Raw genomic sequence first — 20,744 nt, forward strand, 5'->3', positions numbered from 1 at the left:
AATAAATAAGTTAATCTATTAGGTTTAACAATCTTTTCTATAAATTGAAACATGACTTTCTTATATAAATAAGCTTTTTTAAAAGTTTAAACTTGACATTTTTATTATATAAGTCAAATTAGGCCAGATTTTAAAGAGATTAGACACAGCACAACACAACTGTACAGCTCAACATAACAACTTACAACAATGTACAACTGATACAACTCAACATATCAACTTACAACAATATACAACTCACATCAGCAACAGTATTATATACTAATAATCACATCATATTCGTCCATATCAATTCAACTCAGTGTAAAATAACATTGTACAACATATAATGAATTATCATCTATGCGCCCGGCGCACTCCTGGTTGCGCCCAACGCAGTACAACCAGAGAGCACTAGGGGGCCAGAGCGCCTGGCGCACGCATGCCCGCGCCCGACACAATAAATAATTGTGCCCAGCGCAGGCCAGGCAGAGACTTCAAGGAGTCTCTCGCGCCCGACGTGCCCAAACCCGCGCCCAGCGTGGGGAAGGCAGAGACCTCCCTTGGTCTCGCGCCCAGTATGGGGAAGGCAGAGACCTCCCTTGGTCTCGCGCCCAGCGCAATTTGAATTGTGCCCGGCGCCTCCCATGGCAGAGACTCTGAGGAGTCCCCACGCCCAGCGTGGCCAAAATCGCGCTTAGCGCCATGCCAGAAGCCCAAAATCAAGTCACAACTGACATCGCGCCCAGCGCGGTTCAACCCTCGCCCGGCGTGGGCCATCCAGAGGCAAATATTTTCAAGCACGCCCGGCGTACACATCCTTGCGCCCGGCGGGCTTGCCTAAATACTGCCCTCAAATGGCCACGCGCCTGGCGCGAAGAACTGCACTCAGCGCGAGTTCAGCAGCAAACCTCATACTTTCGAAATCTCTTCAAAAACCTGCAAAATAACCAGGAAATTCCACATGCAATCGGTTCAAATTACTACACTTTCCTCCAAGAGTCCAAAAATGCTACCTTTTTCAACATGCAACAACAAATCAAGGATTTCCCCAAATTTTCTCAAACACCCCTAAATTCCAAAAATAAGCTCTCCTTCAACACAGCCACTAATCAGTCATCAATAAGCATTCAATGAGTTTCTAGAACTCATCCACAGTCAAAAACAGCGAAGAAAAGAAAAGAAAATACTAGCTTCCCTTACCTCGGGCAAAAGATCTGAGCTTCGGGAAAGAAGACGACAATGAAGGAGGAGAAGAAAAAGGAAGAATGAGAGACTTGGGAAGGCTCCGCACAGCTTTAGAACAAACACCTATTCCGCACCTATGGATCAATTCGGCCACCACCAAGGAAGAGGACCAACAAGAGATAGTGAGAAAAGAGAGTAAGAGAGTTTAGTGAAAGTGAGTTGAGAATAAAAAGTGAATCAGCCAAAGTGAGTGAAGGTGAAGTGGGGAAAGGGAAGGGACTAGGGGTCTCCAAACCTCCCCAACAATAAAAGTTTTCATCCCCGAAAACAGACTTACTCGGGAAAAGAAATGGGTAACGCTCCCTGAACTGCTGCTCCATCTCCCAAGTAGCCTCACCAGTAGTTGCATCTCACAATACTTTTACCAGAGCGATTGACTTGCCCCTCAGCTCCTTCAATTTATGATCAGTTACAACTACCGGTAATTTCTCAAAAGTCAGGTTTTCCTTCACCTGCACATCATCTAGCTCCACCACATGACTAGGGTCATGGACGTACTTTCTCAGCTGGGAGACATGAAACACATCGTGTAGGTTTGAAAGGGATGGTGGCAAAGCCAACCTATAAGCAACCAGACCCGCACATTATATTATCTGATAGGGACCGACAAACCTCGGTGTCAACTTCTTTGCTCTCAACGCTCTACCCACACCAGAGGTCGGAGTTACCTTTAGAAACACATGTTCCCCTTCAGCAAACTCGAAAGGCTTCCTCCTCTTGTCAGCATACGACTTCTGCCTACTCTCAGCAGTCTTCATCTTATCCTGAATCATCTTCACTTTCTCAGTAGTTTGTAGGATCAACTCCGGTCCCACAACCACTGACTCACCATCTTGATACCAGCATAGAGGAGTCCTACATCTTCTGCCATACAGTGCTTCAAAAGGCGCCATCCCAATGCTAGCATGAAAGCTGTTGTTGTAGGTGAACTCAACCAACGGTAGAACCTCCTCCCAGCTACCCAAGTGGTCTAATACACAAGCCCTAAGTAGATCCTCCAAGGACTGGATTGTCCTTTCTGACTGACTATCCGTCTGTGGATCATAAGCAGAACTCAACTTTAACTTCGTGCCTAAGGCTTGGTGTAGACTCTGCCAAAATCTGGAAGTGAACCTCAGATCTCTGTCTGAAATAATACTGGAAGGCACCCCATGCAGACGTACTATCTCCCTCACATACAACCGTGTCAGCTTCTGCAAGGACCACTTGTTGTTGACAGGCAAGAAATGTGCGCACTTGGTCAACCGGTCTACAATCACCCAGATAACATCACTATTCCTAGCTGACCTAGGCAACCCAACCATGAAGTCCATAGTAATGCTATCCCATTTCTACTCCAGAATCTCCATCTGCTGCACCAACCCACTCGGCTTCTGATGCTCCACCTTCGCCTTCTGACAAGTCAGACAGGCCGTCACATACTCAGTTATCTCCCTCTTCATGCCAGGCCACCAGAAAGTCTTCCTGAGGTCCTGGTACATCTTAGTCATACCCGGATGTATGCTAAGTCTATTCTTGTGGCCTTCCTCCAACACGGCTTTCTTCAGCTCAGCATCCTGAGGTAGGCAGACTCAGCCCTTAAACCTCAAGATTCCATCTTCTCCCAGTTCGAAGCCAACAGCCTTCTCGGTACCCAGCAAACCAAGAAGCTTCACCAACTCAGCATCTTGCAACTGCTTAAGTCCAACCTGCCTCAAGAACTCATTAGTTATGATGACCGTCCCAAAACTAATGTGATCCTGAGCTAACTCCACACCGAGGTTCAAGTCTCTAAAATCCTCAATCAGTTCCAATTCCCTCACCATCATACTCGACATGTGGATGGATTTCCTACTCAGCGCGTCTGCCACAACATTGGCCTTACCAGGATGATACATCAACTGGAAGTCATAGTCCTTCAGAAACTCCATCCACCGTCTCTGCCTCATGTTCGGCTCTTTCTGATCAAACAGATACTTCAGACTCTTATGATCACTAAAGACGCTAAACCGAGCACCATAAAAATAGTGTCGCCATATCTTCAAGGCAAAAACAACAGCTGCCAACTCCAAGTCATGAGTGGGATAATTTCTCTCATGGTTCTTCAGTTGCCTTGAAGCACAGGCTACCACTTTCTCGTGCTGCATCAGCACACACCCAAAAGACCCTGGTGAGAAGCATCACAATACACATCAAAGGGCTCACCAGAATCCGGCAACACCAACACAGGAGAAGTAGTCAACCTCCTCTTCAACTCCTTAAAACTTCGCTCACAAGCATCTGTCCAAATGAATGGCTGCTCCTTCCTCGTTAGCTGGGTCAGAGGCGCTACTATCTTAGAGAATCCTTCAATGAACCGACGATAGTAGCCCGCCAAACCCACAAAGCTCCGAATGTCAGTGACAGTCCTCGGACGTTCCCACTGCAACACCGACTCCACCTTAGCCAGATCAACAGCAATCCCTTCAGTTGAAATCACGTGGCCCAAGAACTTCACTTTATCTAACCAGAACTCACATTTCGAAAGCTTAGCATATAGCTGCTTCGCTTTCAAAATCTCCAGCACCACCCTCAAGTGCTCTCCATGCTCTTCCCGGGTTCTTGAATAAATCAAGATATCATCAATGAACACCACCACGAATTTATCCAAGAACGGACGGAAGATCCTGTTCATGTAATGCATGAACACTGCAGGGGCATTGGTCACACCAAACGGCATCACGACATACTCGTAGTGACCATACCTAGTCCTGAAAGCAGTCTTCGATATGTCACCCTCCCTCACCCTAATCTGGTGATAACCCGACCTCAAATGGATCTTAGAAAACACCGATGCTCCCCTCAATTGATCCATCAAGTCATCTATCCGTGGCAGAGGATATTTGTTCTTAATGGTCAACTTGTTCAACTGCCGGTAATCCACACAAAGTCGACTACCCCCATCCTTCTTCTTCACAAACAACACAGGAGCACCCCACGGTGAGACACTCGGCCGCACCAACTGCTTCTCCAATAAGTCCTCCAATTGACCCTTCAACTCAGTCAACTCGGCAGGAGCCATCCTATAGGGAGCCACCGATATTGGCCCCGCACCTGGAACCAGATCAATGCTAAACTCCACCTCCCTATCAGGAGGCAACCCAGGCACCTCATCAGGAAACACCTCAGCAAAATCCCGTACCACATCAATCTCCACAATTACCCTCTCAGTCTCTACACTCATAGCAGCAAGCAGAAGACAACACTCTACTCCATCCCTCAACAATGATTCAGCTTGGCTAGCTGAAATCAACAACTCATCCTCCTCCTAAGGAAAGATCAACCGCCTATTGGCACAATCTATAAGGATACGATTGGCAGATAACCAATCCATTCCTAAGATTATGTCAATATCAACCAAAGGCAAACAAATCAAGTTTGCCTTATACTTATTCCCATTCACAACAATAGGGCAGTTAGCACACAGCTCAGAAGCAACTAGTGAAGCAGATGTGGGCGTCAACACTAGCAGTCTCAACCCCAAGTCACACACAGGCACACCCAGCATAGCAACACAAGCATAGGGAATAAATGAATGGGAAGCCCTATAGTCAAACAAAAGCATCACGTCCTTACCGGCAGCCTTGCCCTTCCCCTTCACTAGGTCAGAAGAAGTCGAAGCCTCAGCACCCGTCAGAGCAAATACTCTACCAGTAGTAGTGGGTCTGTCACCCCTCTGAGTCTCAACTCTCTGTACACTACTCCTCTGAGTATCAACTCTCTGCGCATCACTCCTCTGTGTACTCCTCTCGGGCCTACTCTTGGTGGGATAGTTGAAAGACACATGGCCCATCTGCTGACATCTAAAACATCTGTTCTCCGTGTATGTACAATCCCTGATCAAATGGGATCCACCACACCTGTAACACCTAAGGGCAGCACCTCCACCCTGTCCTCCTCCTCTAGTAGTCTCAGTAGGTTGCCTAATGACAGGACCCCCTTGCTGTGGTTGGGGCCTATCATACGGCTTCCTCTGACTTACTCCTCCCCTCTTGGACCCAACTGGTCCCTCAGTAGCTCTGATCACACGGTTACCCCCCTCTAACCTCTCCACAATCTTTGCCTTCTCTACCAAGGCTGGAAACTCAGTGATGGCCATAGGCACCACCACCTTCTTCAACTCATACTTTAGACCCTCAGCAAACTTCCTGCACTTCCAGGCCTCAGAAATAGCCTGTGAATAAAAACGAGCCAGGTGCTCGAACCTCGGCGCGTACTCTGATACAGCCCACCTTGGTGTAACCGCAGGAACTCAGCCTCCTTGGTGTGCCTCACGCTCTCCGAAAAATACTTCTCCATGAACATTGTCCTGAAGCACTCCCAATCAACTGTAATTCCTCTAGCAACAAGCATCTGATAAGTACTTCTCCACCAATGTTCAGCCTCCCCAATAAGCATATACACAACATATGTCAACCTCTTCTTTGAAGAGCAACCCAGGATAGTAAAGATCTTCTCTAACTCACGTATCCAGCGGTCAGCTGCCTCTGGATCCGCATCTCCCGCAAATTGTGGAGGATGACACTTCTAGAACTCAGCTAGGTCCCGGCTCTCCTGTGACCCCGTGGGCCTTGCTGCACCAGCTGCAACTCTTTTAGCCTCCATCCTAACAAAATAAGCATTCTGTTGTTGCATAACCATAGCCATCATCTCTATGGCACGGGCTATCTGTTCGTTGGTTCTAGTCATCGTCTACAAAATAACAACATCTTCTGTATACTACCACTCAACCCAATAACAATTAACAACACAACAATTTATCACCTCAATCAGTACAACAAACAACACAACAAGACAACACAACACAGAACTAACACAACAAAAGCCTAAAGGGACCACTCCCAAAGAGTGTTCACTAGACTCGACCTGCTCTGATACCACTAAAGTGTAACGACCCGGCTGGCCACTACACTCACAACCACAGCACACTGGAAACACTAGACAGAATAGAACTAGTATATAAATATAGGATCTAGAATATAAGTATATACAGATGTCCCAAATCCGACTAGAGTTAGGGTGTACAATACAAAAATACATCCAAAGCCACTATGCCAAGCAGCTGAACAAAACAAGACATCAACAGGAGTCAGCCCCGCCTACAAGCTACAAACTCACCACTAGCCACCACCTATCCCTGCTCTGCTCCCATACAAGTATGATCATCGCATTCCAAGTACATGGAAACAACAAAAGGGTAAGCTAGCATAAAAAGAACAACATATAGGAAAACTTTAAGTAATAAGAACAATTACAACTATCAACACTCAATCAACAAACATCCTGTCGGTTTTACAACATAATCACCAATAAGAATACAATGCGTCGTCACGCATATCAACTTGAAGATCTCCTACAACAACTCAGTCTTTCGGCCTACAACAACTCAGCATTGCGGCCTACAACAACTCAGCCTTGCGGCCTACATCATTCAATATCAACACACAGCACAACACAATTGTACAGCTCAACATAGCAACTTACAACAATGTACAACTGATGCAACTCAACATATCAACTTACAACAATATACAACTCACATCAGCAACAGTATTATATACTAATCATCACATCATATTCGTCCATATCAATTCAACTTAGTGTAAAATAACATTGTACAGCATATAATGAATTATCATCTATGCGCCCGGCGCACTCCTGGTTGCGCCCAACGCAATACAACCAGAGAGCACCAGGGGGCCAGAGCGCCCGGCGCACGCATGCCCGCGTCGGGCAGGACTTAACCAGAGAGCCCAAAGCTCTCACGCGCCCGGCACAATAAATAATTGCGCCCAGCGCAAGCCAGGCAGAGACTTCAAGGAGTCTCTCGCGCCCGACGTGCCCAAACCCGCGCCCAGCGTGGGGAAGGCAGAGACCTCCCTTGGTCTCGCGCCCAGCGCAATTTGAATTGCGCTTGACGCCTCCCATGGCAGAGACTCCGAGGAGTCCCCGCGCCCAGCGCGGCCAAAATCGCGCTCAGCGCCATGCCAGAAGCCCAAAATCAAGTCACAAATGACATCGCGCCCAACGCGGTTCAACCCTCGCCCGGCGTGGGCCATCCAGAGGCAAATATTTTCAAGCACGCCCGGCGCACACATCCTTGCGCCCGGTGGGCTTGCCTAAATACTGCCCTCAGATGGCCACGCGCCCGGCGCGAAGAACTGCGCTCAGCGCGAGTTCAGCAGCAAACCTCATACTTTCGAAATCTCTTCAAAAACCTGCAAAATAACCAGGAAATTCCACATGCAATCGGTTCAAATTACTACACTTTCCTCCAAGAGTCCAAAAATGCTACCTTTTTCAACATGCAACAACAAATCAAGGATTTCCCCAAATTTTCTCAAACACCCCTAAATTCCAAAAATAAGCTCTCCTTCAACACAGCCACTAATCAGTCATCAATAAGCATTCAATGAGTTTCTAGAACTCATCCACAGTCAAAAACAGCGAAGAAAAGAAAAGAAAATACTAGCTTCCCTTACCTCGGGCAAAAGATCCGAGCTTCGGGAAAAAAGACGAAAATGAAGGAGGAGAAGAAAAGGGAAGAATGAGAGACTTGGGAAGGCTCCGCACAGCTTCAGAACAAACACCTATTCCGCACCTATGGATCAATTCGGCCACCACCAAGGAAGAGGACCAACAAGAGATAGTGAGAAAAGAGAGTAAGAGAGTTTAGTGAAAGTGAGTTGAGAATAAAAAGTGAATCAGCCAAAGTGAGTGAAGGTGAAGTGGGGAAAAGGAAGGGACTAGGGGTCTCACAAAAAGCAATTGCAAAGAATATTAAGCTAATACTAAAACAAATCTAAGAAAGAGTCTAAATTCCTAATGCAAATAATAATATAAAAATAATTTCATAATTAATACCCCAATGTTACATCCTATCAGAGCATTCCCAACATAAAACTTAGACTTCTCCTCCAACATTACCTTAGTCAAAATCACTTGCACATATACAACAAAATAAAACACAAAAAAGAAAAGGATAGTGAAAAATATATCACTTTGACTACTAGTGTAGAAAATAGTCGGATAGCCACATACATACATAACAATAAATATGCATACAAAACAACAACAAATATCATTAACCATATTTATAATTCTCAATAATCAAGGCATACTAGACAATATACTATATTCACATAATATAACAAGGCTTATTCCACACATACCAATATCCACCAATTCATAATTAAGAAATAATGAGTATGTTATGATCGAGCAATAGACAAGACTCTTCTAAAACTAAACCCGAAGGCATGAGTAGCAAAGGAGAACAAGTCGGGTCACAACCATCGTAATACTCTACATTAGGAGAAAATTCATCAATGATGCACTAGGATAACTATGTTGGTCAAGTTTCATCTTATGCACACAATGGATAAGATTGAGGCTCCTAAATCTAGTAATCTCCCAAACCCATAATAAAAACACATAATGCACGTGATCCATGTCACATATACTCTATGCATGGTTATATTAATCACATTCACAATTCACATTTACATGGTTTCACATCACATTAGTCACATCCCTATTAAGGTAATCATCCAAGCTTTTACACTGTTAAGTTAAACTTAGACTTAGTCATATGATTTATCACAAGTTTTTTGCATAGATCACAAGTTTCTAGAAAAATATGGTTACTAATTTACACTTACAAATATATTTTTTAATTTTATTAATTAAAAATAATATAATAGTCAACTCCTCTATATTAAACATGAATATTTATCTTGCATGAGAATATTTTTAGGAGTTTTTCTTTGATGAAAGGATTTTTTTTAAAAAAAAACTTATCTAATTTAATTTTTTTGTTATAATAGTCATTTATGAATTAAATTTTAATATTTTAATATAAATTATTAATAAAGAAAATAATATCATGTACAAAATAAATTATTTATCATAAATTTAAAATATTATTTATACATTGCTATCAAAAACTACATAATTTATTTATTTAAAAATATTAATTTATAAAAATTTTAAATATAATTTATATATTTAAATATAATATTTATTTACATCTTAAATTTAAAGGCCAACTTTCAAATTCAAAAACGAACTTGATTGTTTAGTATTTTTAATTTTTGTATATGGGACTCCTTTTTTTGCGAATTGACATCGTGCAATTGAGATTTGGGGAGTGGGGACTGAGGAAGTTTCGTCTCGTATTGCCTTCGGCCATTTTGAGAAGCATGCCATGATTTTAGAAAAGTAGTGTGGTCCTTCGTCCACCAACTGAACATTAATTTTTTTCTTTCCCAAGAAAGACGAACAAGAATGCTGCCTTTAGCTTTTCATTGATTCGGACTCACGAGTCAAGATGAATTTAGAAGCATTTTTTTATATATATGTTTCCCATTTAATTTCATGACAATTAGTTTATTTTTTCTGTGTGTTTATATATGATAAGATCTTAAAAATATTAAGTTTTATTAACCAATATTAATTCTATAAAAATATAAAATGATTTATTTTTTATATTTTAAATTACTTTAATATTGTATATTTAATATTTTTTTATTATCATATGTTCGTAAATGCACAATCGAAGTCAATATTAAAATTAAATTCATCGATCATAATGTATTGACTTTGACTTTTTAAAGAAAAATATTTTAAAAGTATTAGTACATTATTGTGACATTTTTTTCTCTTTATTATTCTTTTTATCATTAACGAACTTGCTTCACTTTTTTATTACCATATTATATTATTGTGTTTCTTTATAATTTGGTAATCATAGTGGGAAATATTCATAGTCGGAAACAACTAATCGCTATTAAAAATCATAAATATACATAATATGTATGTATTGTTTTCTCAATATAATTATTTTATACTCAATACGAAATAACCTTTCTATTTTTGAAAAACGCGTAACTAATATTTTTTACGTGTAAAAGGTACAAAGAATCAAACATGATATTCATTAGGATAAAAAGAACAAACATGGTTTAACAATAAACTTTCCCTTTTGAAAGACGCGTATCAAATATAATGAGTAGAAATCTATGGATAATTAAAGGGCATTCAATGGTTTGTGCAGAAATATGATCATTGCACCAGCTCATAGCAAGTCTATAGAATTAAATCCTACATAGGTATAGTGAGCTATATATGGTTGCTACATGGAAATGTGTATCCAAATTTTTGTTCCATTAGGTTAAAATTTCGTATAACATTTCCTCAGGCTCAAATTCTGTAGTATTAAAATAATATTTAATTAATAAAAGTTTCATTTTATAAACATAAATTAATAATTTTGAGATATCACGTATGTAAATAGAATAAAGAAAATGAGAAAAACACTTATTTTTGTGATCTTTAAACTGTTTACATCAATTTTGTTGAAATGTTCTAACAATTAATTTAAAGCATGTGAAAGTGCGGGTTTGAAGACGATAGGTTGCTTTCTGTCAATTGGTGGCCCCGCTGCGTTGCCATATAAACTAGATTCACTAAATATTTTTTTAACTCTATTGATTGTTACTTCCTTCTGATTTTATTATAAAGAGTAAGTCACAATTTAAAAAGAGACAATGATATTTTTATATGATATTTTATAATTTTCATAAAATATTAATTTTTTTTATCTCTATTAAAAATTGTAGAAATACATGTTTTTTTATTAGATAATAAGAAGATAATTTAATAAATAAATATTTTCTCTTACATCTTAAATTCTTCAATTACCATTTATCTATTTTAATTATGAGTAAGATGAAAAAAATTAATATATTATAAATTTAATAAAATTAACTAACATAATTATTTATATTAATATGTGTGATTCAGTTAAAAGTATTTTAAAATAAGGTTTGAAGAAAGTAGGCCAACTAAATTGGCACCTATAATACTTGTCTGACTCTAATCCAATTTTAACGAAGAAAACTCACTGTGACCAGATATGAGTTTAGATATAAATTTTTTTTTAACTGAGAATTCGAGTTCGAAAATGTAACTCCCTGCCCAGCCCCCTATATCGATCCCTATTCCACTACATTTTTTTTAAGTAAAGAAATATATATATATATATATATATATATATATATATATATATATATATATATAAATTAAAGTTAAAATTTTTATTTTTATAAATATTAAAATAAAATTAATTATTTTAATAATTAAATAACTTAAATTATAACAATAATTAATTAACAAACTTAAAATTATATATTTAATTAAAAATATAATTTAATTCTTAAAATTTTATTTAAAATTTTTTATTAATTAATTTTGTTATATTATTTATATTATAATATAATTCTTAACTTATAATAGGGGGACCAAAATCCGACTACCACCCATTCCAATGTCATCACTAAAAGAGATCATCAATTTAATTTTGATAAATATAAATGTTTTATTAAATTTGATTATTAAAATTAATAATAGAGAATTATTATTTATATAATAATATTATACAATGAACTTTATTATTTGTATCATCTTTGGAAGGTGAACCTATTATGAGTTATTAAAGTATTTTTTGTGGTCCCTCAATGTCACGTAGACTTACAAAATTTTCTCTAATTTTTGCTTTAGTAGAAGAACTTTCCCTAAGTTCTTAATCACTTTTTGTGATACCAAATTTTTATATGTTTATTTAGAATCATTTTGTTAATTATCGGGTAGTTTCAATATGTAAATATTTTATATTTAATTTTGAATAACATATTAATAATAGACTAACATTACATAATTTTAAAAATTAAGAAGACTTATAAATTTGTAATAAAAATTTTCAAGAAAATTACACATTTGCAAAATTATAAAATTCAAGAGTGAATTTAAGCCAAATTAAAAAAAAGGTTTTTTAATTAATTATAAATTTCAATTGAAATATATATATATATAAGAAAAAACAATGTTCATTTTGTGAGACCCCTTTTTCCTTTTCTTTCTTCTTTCACTCTCACTCACTCTCATACTCTTCTTTCCCAAAATCCTCCACTCATTTGCTGACTCCTTGTGGTGATCTCTTTGAGCTTAGGTGCTGAGTAGTGGCGTTTGGAGCTAGCTGTGGGCGTGAAGCTTGTTTTTCTTCTCCGTTTGTCTTTCCTCTTCTCCATTTCTTCTCCTTCTTCATTGTCTTCTTCGTCCCAGAGCTCAGAATTCTTGTACCGAGGTAAGGGAAGCTAGGTCTTTGGCTGTATGGGTTGTAAATGAGTTCATAAACTCATTGTGTGGCTGATTTTATGATGATTGTTGAGCCGTGCGATGAAAATTCATTTTCGGGGTTTTTCGGGGTTTTGATGAAAATTTGGGTTTTTGATGATTTGTGGTTCCATGTTGAAAAAGATTGTATTTTTGAGATGTTTGATGAAAATGTGGACTTTTGGATGGATTGCATGTTGGTTTTTGGTTGATTTTGCAGGATTTGATGAAGTTTTTGAAAGTTTGAGGGTTACTGCTGCTGGGTGTCGTTCTTCGCGTCGGGCGCGTGACCACTAGAGGGCTCCATTTAGGCAAGCTCGCTGGGCGCAAAGGTGTGTGCGCCGGACGAGCTTGAGAATGTGAGCCTCTGGATGGCCCACGCCGGGCGTGACTTGGACCGCGGCGGGCGCGATATCAGTTGTAACATGTTTTTGGGTTTTCTGGAGCCGCGCCGAGCGCGACCATGTCGCGCTGGGCGTGAGGACTCCTTGGGAGTCTCTTCCAAGGGGGCGCTGGGTGCAATTAGTATTGCGCCGGGCGCGAGACTTGGGAGGTCTCTGCCTTCCTCGCGCTGGCCGCGGGTTTGGGCACGCCGGATGCGTGAGACTCCTTAGAGTCTCTTCCTGGGTTTGCGCTGGGCGCAATTGGAATTGCGTCGGGCGCATTTTGAGCCTTGAGCTCTCTGGCTGGTCTGCGCTGGGCGTGGGTACTCTTGTGCCGGGCGCGCTGGCCCCTGGTGCTCTCTGGTTGTGCCGCACCGGGCGCGACCATGAGTGTACCGGGCGCGGAAGTGATGTGTAGCTATATGCTGTTAGATGTTGTGAAATGATGATAAATGTTATTTTATGCTGAGTTGAGCTGTTATTGATGAATATTGGGAGCTGAACGATAATATATTGCTGTGTTGTGAATTATTAATGCTGAATTATGATGTGTGAGTTGTGCTATATGTTGTTAATGCTGTAAGATGTGTTGTGCAGTATGCTAATATAAATTGTTGTAGGCCGTAAGGCTGAGCTGTTGTAGGCCGTAAGGCTGAGCTGTTGTAGGTCGTAAGGCTGAGCTGTTGTAGGCCGTAAGGCTGAGCTGTTGTAGGCCGTAAGCCTGAGCTGATGTAGGCCATAAGACTGAGCTGTTGTAGGAGATCTCCGAGCTAATATGTGTGATGACGCATTGTGTGTTTATTGCCGTTTATGTTGTATAGTTGATGAGCCGTATACTGATGATGTGCTGATAGCTATAGCTGTTTACTATTCATGTATTTTTATATATATGTACGTTGATTCTTTTCACTAGCTTACCCTTTGTTGTTCCATGTGTTTGGACTGTGATGATCATACGTCGTACGGGAGAAGAGCAGGGCTAGGTGGGTGAGTTGAGCCAGGTCTACAGCTGGCAGATAGAGCTGGTTCTTTTTATGTTTTGTTGTTTTAGCTACCTAGGGTGGCATTGTTGGATGAAATTTGTATACTCTGATGTTAGCCCCAGATTAGACCTTGTGTATATATTGTAACTGCTTATTTATATATGCATACTCTTTTCTGTGTGGTATTGTGGTGTTGTGCTATGTGTAGTGACCAGTCGGGTCGTTACACTTTAGTGGTATCAGAGCGGTTTAAGTGGACACTCTTTGGGGGTGGTTCCTTTAGGCTTTTGTTGTGCTGAACTCTGTGCTATGCTGATTTCCTTGTTGATTGTTGTGCTGTTGATTGTTATTTGGTTTAGTTATTGTATACTAAAGATGCTGTTACTTTTGTAAACAATGACTAGAACTAATGAGCAGATAGCTCGTGCCATGAAGATGATGGCTATGGCTATGCAGCAGCAAAATGCTTATTTTGCTAGGATGGACTCTGATAGAGCTGCGGCTGGTGCAGCAAGGCCCATGGGGTCACAGGAGAGCCGAGATCTAGCTGAGTTCCAGAAATGTCATCCTCCACAGTTCAAGGGAGATGCAGACCCAAAGGTAGCTGACCACTGGATCTGTGAGCTGGAGAAGATCTTTGCTGTTTTGGGATATTCTCAGGAGAGGAGGCTGGCATATGTTGTGTACATGCTGGTAGGAGAGGCTGAGCATTGGTGAAGGGGTACTCACTATATGCTTACTGCTAAAGGAGTAGTTGTTGACTGGGAGTGCTTCAAGAGAGTGTTCTTGGAGAAGTACTTCCCAGAGAGCGTGAGGCACGCCAAGGAGGCTGAGTTCATGCAGTTGCACCAGGGAGGAATGACAGTATCTGATTATGCGATGAGATTCGAGCACCTGGCTCGTTTCTATTCGCAAGCTATATCTGAAGCCTGGAAATGCAGGAAGTTTGCTGAGGGTCTGAAGCATGAGCTGAAGAGGGTGGTGGTACCTATGGCCATCACTAAGTTTCCGGCCTTAGTGGAGAAGGCGAAATTTGTTGAGCGGTTGGAAGGTGGCAACCGTGTGATATGAAGACTTCTGAGGGACCAGCTGGGTCCAAGAGAGGAGGAAATCAGACGAAGCCATATGATAGGCCCCAACCACAGCAAGGGGGTCCTGTCATTAGGCAACCTGCTGATGCTGCTAGAGGAGGGAGACAAGGTGGAGGTGCTACCCTTAGATGCTACAGGTGTGCTGGGCTCCATCTTGTCAGGGATTGTCCACACACAGAGAGCCGGTGTTTCAGATGCCAACAGATGAGTCATGAATCGTTCAACTGTCCCACCAGAAATAGACTAGAGAGGGGTGCTCAGAGGAGTGATACTCAGAGAGGCGACGCTCAGAGGGGTGACAGACCCACTACTGCTGGGAGAGTGTTTTCTTTGACTGGGGCTAAGGCTTCGACTTCTTCTGACCTGGTGAAGGGGAAGGGTAAAGCTGTTGGTAAGAATGTGATGATTCTTTTTGACTCTGGTGCTTCTCACTCTTTTATTTCCTATGCTTGTGCTGCTATGCTGGGTGTGCCGATATGTGATTTGGGGTTGAGACTACTAGTGTCGATGCCCGCTTCTGCTTCGGTAGTTGCTTCGGAGCTGTGTGCTGGTTGTCCGATTGAGGTGAATGAGAAGAGGTATAAGGTGAACTTGATTTGTTTACCTTTGGTGGATATTGACATAATATTGGGGATGGATTGGTTGTCTGTCAATCGCATCCTTATAGATTGTGCCAATAGGAGGCTGATCTATCCTCAGGTGGAGGAGGAGTTGTTGATTTCAGCTGGCCAAGCTGAATCATTGTTGAGAGATGGAGCAGAGTGTTGTCTTCTGCTTGTTGTCATGAGTGTGGAGACCGAAAGGGTTATAGTTGAGATTGACGTGATGAGAGATTTTGTTGAGGTGTTCCCTGATGAGGTGTCTGGGTTGCCTCCTGCTAGGGAGATGAAGTTTAGCATTGACTTGGTTCCAGGTGCGGGGCCAGTGTCGGTGGCTTCCTATAGGATGGCTGCTGCTGAGTTGGTTGAGCTGAAAGGTTAATTGGAGGACCTGTTGGAGAAGCAGTTGGTACGGCCGAGTGTATCGCCGTGGGGTGCTCCTGTGTTTTTAGTGAAGAATAAAGATGGGGGTAGTCGACTGTGTGTTGATTACTGACATTTGAACAAGTTGACCATTAAGAACAAATATCCACTTCCCCGGATAGATGACTTGATGGATCAGCTGAAGGGAGCATCGGTTTTCTCGAAGATTGACTTGAGATCAGGTTATCACCAGATCAGGGTGAAGGAGGGTGACATACCGAAGACTGCTTTCAGGACTAGGTATGGTCACTATGAGTATGTTGTGATATCGTTTGGTGTGACCAACGCCCCAGCAGTGTTCATGGATTACATGAACAGGATATTCCGGCCCTTCTTGGATAAATTTGTGGTGGTGTTCATTGACGACATCCTTATTTATTCAAGGACCTTGGAGGAGCATGGTGAGCACTTGAGGTTGGTGCTTGAGATTTTGAAGGCAAAACAACTGTACGCTAAGATTTCAAAATGTGAGTTTTGGTTGGATGAAGTGAAGTTCTTGGGACATGTGGTTTCAGTTGAGGGAATTGTTGTTGATCCGGCTAAGGTGGAGTCCGTGTTGTAGTGGGAGCGTCCAAGAACTGTCACTGATATTCGGAGTTTTGTGGGTCTAGCGGGTTACTATCGAAGGTTCATTGAGGGATTCTCTAATATAGTAGTGCCCCTAACCCAGCTGACAAGGAAGGAGCAGCCGTTCATTTGGACTGATGCTTGTGAGCAGAGTTTTGAGGAGTTGAAGAGGAGGTTGACTACTTTTCCTGTGCTAGTGTTGCCCGATTCTAGTGAGTCCTTTGATGTGTACTGTGATGCCTCTCACCAGGGTCTGGGGTGTGTGGTGATGCAGAACAGGAAAGTGGTGGTATATGCTTCAAGGCAACTGAAGAACCATGAGAGGAATTATCCCACTCATGACTTGGAGTTAGCAGCTGTTGTGTTTGCCTTGAAGATATGGAGACATTATTTGTATGGTGCTCGATTCAGCATCTTCAGTGATCACAAGAGTCTAAAGTACTTGTTTGATCAAAAGGAGCTGAACATGAGGCAGAGGCGGTGGATGGAATTTCTGAAGGATTATGATTTCTAGTTGATGTATCATCCTGGTAAGGCTAATGTTGTGGTGGATGCGCTGAGTAGGAAATCCATCCACATGTCTAGTATGATGATGAAAGAGTTGGAGCTGGTTGAGGAGTTCAGAGATCTGAACCTTTGTGTGGAGTTAGCTCAGGACCACATTAGTTGTGGAATGATTACCATAACTAGTGAGTTCTTGAGGCAGGTTCGACAGAAATAGTTGCAAGATGTTGTGATGGAACCACTTGGAGAAGATTGATGTTCTTCAAGTTGAACCATGCTAAGTCCCTTTCTTCTCTTGAGGTTAGACACTCCAATGATGAAGAAACACCTTTGAAGAAGCTCCAATGGTGAAGAAGCACTAAGGAGTGCTCGGTTACTCCTTGAAGAAGTAGAAGATGGAGGCTCCAAGGCACAAAGGTGGAAACCTTTGTGAAGGAACTAGGGAGAACTTGTTCTCCACGCAAAAATTGATGGAAGCACTTGGTGAAGATTGATGTTCATCCAAGCTTCCATGCAAGGACCGAAAATGCTCCATGAGGTTATCACATTTTGACCTTGAAATTCTCCTTTGAAGAAGCTTCAATGGAGGAGAAGCACCTTTGAGGATGTTCGGTCACCTCTTGAAGAAGTGAGGAAGCTTGAGGAACCAAGCTTCTAGGAGAAGGATCCTTGAGAGAAAACTAGGAACTAGTTCTCACAAAATTGACTCTTGAAAATGAGAGAGAAATCTGATTTCTAATTCTCATAAATGTCCAAAAGTGATTACAAGTGAAGAGAAAACGAAATTATAGGGAGAGGTAGCTTCTAGGAGAAGCTAACCTTAACCATGGTTCACTAGGAACCATGGTAAGGTGTAGCTAACCTTCCATGGTTTATAAAACTTGTAGGAGAAGCTAACCTTGACCATGGTTCACTTAAGAACCATGGTAAGGTCAGCCTAACCTACCAAGGTTTAGAAACTTGGAAGGCAAGCTTCAAAACTTGAAGAAAGAACTAGTGAATTTTGGCCAAGAACTAAGACACAAGCTAGGCGGTCAAGGCTCCAAAATGCTCCATGATTTATTTTGAAATTCTTTGATTTGGTTTAGTTAGGTTCATCATATGATGATGAGACCTAGCTAAATCAAATCTATGAAAAATTAGGAGCAAAATGAGTCTAATATGCAAAATTTTGCCTAGGCCCAATTCTGGCCCAATTACTAGTCACACCCTCAAGCATTGCTAAATGCCACCCCTTTTTCCCTACTGAAAAAATATAAAATGAATGTATCAACAAAGGAGGTTAAATGGAGTTAAACTCTCCAAGTAACCCACCCTAAAATCAATATACAATCACTAATGAAAAGCAAGTAAAGTGCCTCACAAATACAAAGGCAAAATTAGACCTATACAAAGGAACTATGTACAAAATATATGAAAAAGGTCTTTAAGATCATCCCATTCCTCTTGGTTCTTTTAGTATATCACCTCTTGGATTCCTTGGCCTTGGCCATAGTCTATCATGTTGAGTTGGTGAAACTTCTTGGGTTGCTGTGTACCGAGAAGGCTGTTGGTTTTGAGCTGGGCGAAGATGGAATCTTGAGGTTCAAGGGCAGAATTTGCCTACCTCATGATGCTGAGCTGAAGAAAGCTGTGTTGGAGGAAGGCCACAAGAGTAGACTTAACATACATCCTGGTATGACTAAGATGTACCAAGACCTCAAGAAGACTTTCTGGTGGTCTGGTATAAAGAGGGAGATAGATGAATATGTGGCGGCCTGTCTGACCTGTCAGAAGGCGAAAGTGGAGCATCAGAAGCCGAGTGGGTTGATGCAGCAGATGGAGATTCCAGAATGGAAGTGGGATAGTATCACTATGGACTTCATCGTCGGGTTGCCTAGGTCGGCTAGGAATAGTGATGCTATCTGGGTGATTGTTGATCGGTTGACCAAGTGTGTGCATTTCTTGCCTGTCAACATCAAGTGGTCCTTGGAGAAGCTGACATAGTTGTATGTGAGGGAAATAGTACAGTTGCACGGGGTGCTTTTCAGTATTATTTCAGATAGAGATCCGAGGTTCACTTCTAGATTTTGGCAGAGTCTACATCAAGCCTTAGGCACGAAGCTGAAGCTGAGTTCTACTTATCATCCGCAGATGGATGGTCAGTCAGATGGGACAATCCAGTCCTTGGAGGATCTGCTAAGGGCTTGTGTGTTAGACCACTTGGGAAGCTGGGAGGAGGTCCTATCGCTAGTAGAGTTCACGTACAATAATAGCTTTCATGCTAGTATTGGGATGGCGTCGTTTGAAGCCTTGTATGGCAGGAAATGTAGGACTCCTCTATGCTAGTATCAAGATGGTGAGTTAGTGGTTGTGGGACCGGAGCTGATCCTACAGACTACTGAGAAGGTGAAGCTGATTCAGGAGAGGATGAAGACTACTTAGAGTAGGCAAAAATCATATGCTGATAAAAGGCGCAAGCCTTTGGAGTTTGCTGAAGGGGAGCATGTGTTTCTGAAGGTGACCCCGACTTCTGGTGTGGGTAGAGCGCTAAAGGCAAGGAAGTTGACACCGAGGTTTGTTGGTCCCTATCAGATCATACAGCGTGTGGGTCCGGTGCCTTATCGGTTGGCTTTGCCACCGTCTCTTTCAAACCTACACGATGTATTTCATGTATCCCAGCTAAGGAAGTATGTTCATGACCCTGGTCATGTGGTGGAGCTGGATGATGTGCGGGTGAAGGAGAATCTGACGTTTGAGAAGTTGCCGGTAGCTGTTGCAGATCATAAGTTGAAGGAGTTGAGGGGCAAGTCTATTGCTCTGGTGAAGGTGTTATGGGATGCAGCTACTGGTGAGGCTACTTGGGAGGTGGAGCAGAGTGCAGGGAGCAATATCCATTTCTATTCCCAAGTAAGTCTATTTTCGAGGACGAAAAATCCTGTTGTTGGGGAGGCTGTGAGACCCCCTTTTTCCTTTTCTTTCTTCTTTCACTCTCACTCACTCTCATACTCTTCTTTCCCAAAATCCTCTTCTCATTTGCTGACTCCTTGTAGTGATCTCTTTGAGCTTAGCTGCTGGTTAGTGGCGTTTGGAGCTAGCTGTGGGCGTGAAGCTTGTTTTTCTTCTCCGTTTGTCATTCCTCATCTCCATTTCTTCTCCTTCTTCATTGTCTTCTTCATCCCGGAGCTTGGAATTCTTGTACCGAGGTAAGGGAAGCTAGGTCTTTGGCTGTATGGGTTGTAAATGAGTTCATAAACTCATTGTGTGGCTGATTTTATGATGATTGTTGAACGGTGCGATGAAAATTCATTTTCGGGGTTTTTCGGGGTTTTGATGAAAATTTGGGTTTTTGATGATTTGTGGTTGCATGTTGAAAAAGATTGTATTTTTTAGATGTTTGATGAAAATGTGGACTTTTGGATGGATTGCATGTTGGTTTTTGGTTGATTTTGCAGGATTTGATGAAGTTTTCGAAAGTTTGAGGGTTGCTGCTGAGCATCACGCTGGGCATCGTTCTTCGCGCCGGGCGCGTGACCACCAAGGGGCTCCATTTAGGCAAGCCCGCCGGGCACAAAGGTGTGTGCGGCGGGCGAGCTTCAAAATGTGAGCCCCTGGATGGCCCATGTCGGGCGTGACTTGGATCGCACCGAGCACGATATTAGTTGTAACATGTTTTTGGGTTTTCTGGTGCCACGCCGAGCGCGACATGGGCGTGAGGACTCCTTGGGAGTCTCTGCCAAGGGGGCGTTGGGCGCAATTGGTATTGCGCCAGGCACGAGACTTGGGAGGTCTTTGCCT

At 41.9% G+C, this 20,744-nt stretch overlaps 3 protein-coding genes across 3 annotated transcripts; 1 reads left to right on the forward strand and 2 right to left on the reverse strand.

Annotated features, from left to right (window-relative positions):
* Positions 1 to 891: 891 nt before the first annotated feature.
* On the reverse strand, positions 892 to 2,708 carry LOC145949252 (uncharacterized). The gene is made up of 4 exons (XM_083069824.1): positions 2,594 to 2,708; positions 1,896 to 2,047; positions 1,593 to 1,733; positions 892 to 918 (listed from the first exon to the last, which is right to left on the reverse strand). Exons 1-4 carry the CDS (start codon positions 2,706 to 2,708, stop codon positions 892 to 894), a joined length of 435 nt encoding a protein of 144 aa, XP_082925950.1.
* A 1,026-nt stretch (positions 2,709 to 3,734) lies between these two features.
* LOC109812017 (uncharacterized) lies at positions 3,735 to 5,934 on the reverse strand. Its single transcript, XM_083069825.1, has 6 exons — positions 5,826 to 5,934; positions 5,489 to 5,732; positions 4,897 to 5,393; positions 4,628 to 4,845; positions 4,307 to 4,513; positions 3,735 to 3,806 (listed from the first exon to the last, which is right to left on the reverse strand). Exons 1-6 carry the CDS (start codon positions 5,932 to 5,934, stop codon positions 3,735 to 3,737), a joined length of 1,347 nt encoding a protein of 448 aa, XP_082925951.1.
* An 8,916-nt stretch (positions 5,935 to 14,850) lies between these two features.
* On the forward strand, positions 14,851 to 15,855 carry LOC145955121 (uncharacterized). Its single transcript, XM_083069826.1, has 2 exons — positions 14,851 to 15,452; positions 15,555 to 15,855. The coding sequence occupies exons 1-2, from the start codon at positions 14,851 to 14,853 to the stop codon at positions 15,853 to 15,855; spliced, it is 903 nt and encodes a 300-aa protein (XP_082925952.1).
* The last annotated feature ends 4,889 nt before the right edge of the window (positions 15,856 to 20,744 follow it).

The sequence above is a fragment of the Cajanus cajan genome, chromosome 2 (genome assembly GCF_000230855.2).
Source record: "Cajanus cajan strain Asha chromosome 2, NIPB_CcT2T_4, whole genome shotgun sequence".
Lineage (NCBI taxonomy): Eukaryota > Viridiplantae > Streptophyta > Magnoliopsida > Fabales > Fabaceae > Cajanus > Cajanus cajan.

Excerpts from the sequence above, each read along its gene's own strand:
- LOC145955121 (XM_083069826.1), top strand. The coding sequence starts at position 14,851 with ATGAAGACTTCTGAGGGACCAGCTGGGTCCAAGAGAGGAGGAAATCAG. Across the intron at positions 15,453-15,554 it reads ATTGAGGTGAATGAGAAGAG|GAGGCTGATCTATCCTCAGG; the intron begins GTATAAGGTGAA and ends TTGTGCCAATAG.
- LOC145949252 (XM_083069824.1), bottom strand. The coding sequence starts at position 2,708 with ATGTACCAGGACCTCAGGAAGACTTTCTGGTGGCCTGGCATGAAGAGG. Across the intron at positions 2,048-2,593 it reads GGTGGAGCATCAGAAGCCGA|TGGTTGTGGGACCGGAGTTG; the intron begins GTGGGTTGGTGC and ends ATGGTGAGTCAG. Across the intron at positions 1,734-1,895 it reads GGGAACATGTGTTTCTAAAG|CTGAGAAAGTACGTCCATGA; the intron begins GTAACTCCGACC and ends CATGTCTCCCAG.
- LOC109812017 (XM_083069825.1), bottom strand. The coding sequence starts at position 5,934 with ATGACTAGAACCAACGAACAGATAGCCCGTGCCATAGAGATGATGGCT. Across the intron at positions 5,394-5,488 it reads AAGGAGGCTGAGTTCCTGCG|GAAGTTTGCTGAGGGTCTAA; the intron begins GTTACACCAAGG and ends CTGGAAGTGCAG. Across the intron at positions 3,807-4,306 it reads TGGAGTTTAGCATTGATCTG|AACCCGGGAAGAGCATGGAG; the intron begins GTTCCAGGTGCG and ends GATTTATTCAAG.